The sequence below is a fragment of the Octodon degus genome, unplaced genomic scaffold, assembly GCF_000260255.1.
Source record: "Octodon degus isolate 3935 unplaced genomic scaffold, OctDeg1.0 scaffold00005, whole genome shotgun sequence".
Classification (NCBI taxonomy): Eukaryota; Metazoa; Chordata; class Mammalia; order Rodentia; family Octodontidae; genus Octodon; species Octodon degus.
This window is the reverse complement of record NW_004524581.1, coordinates 33,814,881-33,816,810: the sequence shown is the minus strand read 5'-3', so window position 1 is coordinate 33,816,810 and position 1,930 is coordinate 33,814,881. Positions and strand designations below refer to the sequence as shown.

General features: G+C 55.9%; 1 protein-coding gene across 2 annotated transcripts in view; it reads left to right on the top strand.

Annotated features, from left to right (window-relative positions):
- The first annotated feature begins 1,109 nt into the window (after window positions 1-1,109).
- Window positions 1,110-1,930, top strand: part of LOC101583172 (HLA class I histocompatibility antigen, alpha chain G) — a 3,980-nt gene continuing 3,159 nt past the window's right edge. For both annotated transcript variants that reach the window (XR_002822365.1, XM_023722035.1), the window contains exons 1-2: window positions 1,110-1,381; window positions 1,551-1,820. Coding sequence is in view for 1 of the 2 variants with exons in the window: in XM_023722035.1 (XP_023577803.1) it covers window positions 1,318-1,381; window positions 1,551-1,820 (334 nt within the window). In the remaining variant the exon portion in view is untranslated. The remainder of the gene's footprint in view (window positions 1,382-1,550; window positions 1,821-1,930) is intronic.

The following is a 1,930-nucleotide window of genomic DNA, read 5'->3' as shown; positions in this document are numbered from 1 at the left end:
TGGGGATTGAACTGTGGTCCCTGTGCTTTGCTAAGCTTGTTCTAAGTAGGTGCTTTAGACCACTGAGCCATCTCTCCAGCCCCTTTTTTCCCTTTTTGGTACAGGGGTTCTAACTTAGGACATTGTACTTGCCAGGCAGTCACTTATGCTGCTGAGCTATATGCCTCAGTTTTTGTTGTTTTAATTTGGTACAAGGTCTCACTATGCAGTTTGGACTCATAGTGATTCTCCTGTCTCAGCCCCCCCAGCACTGGGATTACAGGTGTGCGCCACCGCGCCCAGTTCCAGTGGCCAGCAAGGTGCAGGCCAGCACAGCATTATGGTACTGGAGCTGCCAAACCTGAGTCCTTGCGCTTGCCAGGCAGGTGCTTAGACTGCCGAGCTATCTCCCTGGCCCTGTGGTCTTTTCTGAGACAGGCCACACTATGCAGCTCTCGCTGGCTTTGAGTTTACGTTTTCTTTGTATGGAGGGTCAAACTCTCAAGCAGGCGCGTAGGCCACCAAGCTGTCTCCCCAGCCTCTGCATTGACTAGTCTTTTTTTTTTCCTTCTCTGTTTTCATTTATTACCCTTTTAAAAAAAAAAAACAAAACATTTACTTGAGAGACAGTATAGCAGTAACTGATATGACATGACAAGCAGTACTTATTTTATTTATTATTATTATTATTATTATTATTATATTATTGGCGGAACCAGAGATTGGACCCAGGCCTCTGCGCTTGCCAGGCAAGCACTTATTCTACTGAGCCGTCTCCCCCACCCCAAGCAGTACTTATTCAGAAGACCACAGCGACAAGCATTCCAAGCATGACCCTAGTATTACATATCGCTATCTTCCTGACTAATCTTTTGGTCACAGCTGTCAGGTCTTTTGTCTGCACCTGGACTGAACTCACGACCTCACGCTTACCAGGCAGGCACTTATTCTACTGAGTTATCTCCCTGGCCCCTGTCAGATCTTTTCTGCCTGCATACTTGTTGCGTATGTGAGTTTCACTTTCACTGCCTATAGAATTTTCAGAAAACTAGTCACAGGGACGGCAGTGGAAGCCAGGGCCACAAGCCCCGCCCCCATAGTAGGCTGAAAAAGGAAAGAAAACCAGTGCTTGCATCTGCAGACCGTGGCCGTCGACTCTAGGGAAGATGACCTCGGCACCCCGAAGACACTGGGCGGGGCGGCTGTAATCCTAGTCCTGTAATCCTAGCTCTCGGGAGGTGCAGGCAGGAGCATCACCATGAGTTCGAGGTCACCTACAAAACGAGACTAAAACCCAGACCACACAGAGAACCCCACCTCCGAGTTTCTACGGGAACCATGCTGCCCCCAGCTCTCTTCTTGCTGCTGTGGGGGACCCTGCTCTGGACGAAGGCCTCGGCGGGTGAGTATGGGAGGCCAGGAGCAGGCACCGCGCGGCCCCTCCGGCCCCGCTCCGGCCCCAGCTCGGCGCGTCCCCCGGGCCGCGGCTGCTACTGTCGCCCGAGCGCGGCCCGCCGCCGCCTGGGGACCTGGGGGCCGGCGGGGGACCTCACCGCCCGGGCCCCCCGCAGACCCCCACTCGCTGCGCTACTTCTACACGGCCACGTCCCGACCCAGCTGCGGGAACTCGCACTTCGTCTCCGTGGGCTACGTGGACGGCACGCCCTTCGTGCGCTTCGACAGCGACTCCGCGGGCGCGAGGGTGGAGCCGCGCGCGCCGTGGATGGCGCAGCAGGCTCGGGCGTACTGGGACGAGCAGACAGAGCGAGCCTTGCACATGGCTCAGGTTTTCAAAGTGAACCTGCACACCCTGCGCGGCTACTACAACCAGAGCGAGGACGGTGAGCGCGGAGATCCTGCCTGCTTCTGCGGGAGCTCCCGCGCTAGCCAGCCGCCGGGGGATTCCGCCTTCCAGGGCTTCCGCTTTCCATTTCCGCAGCTGAATGCAAAC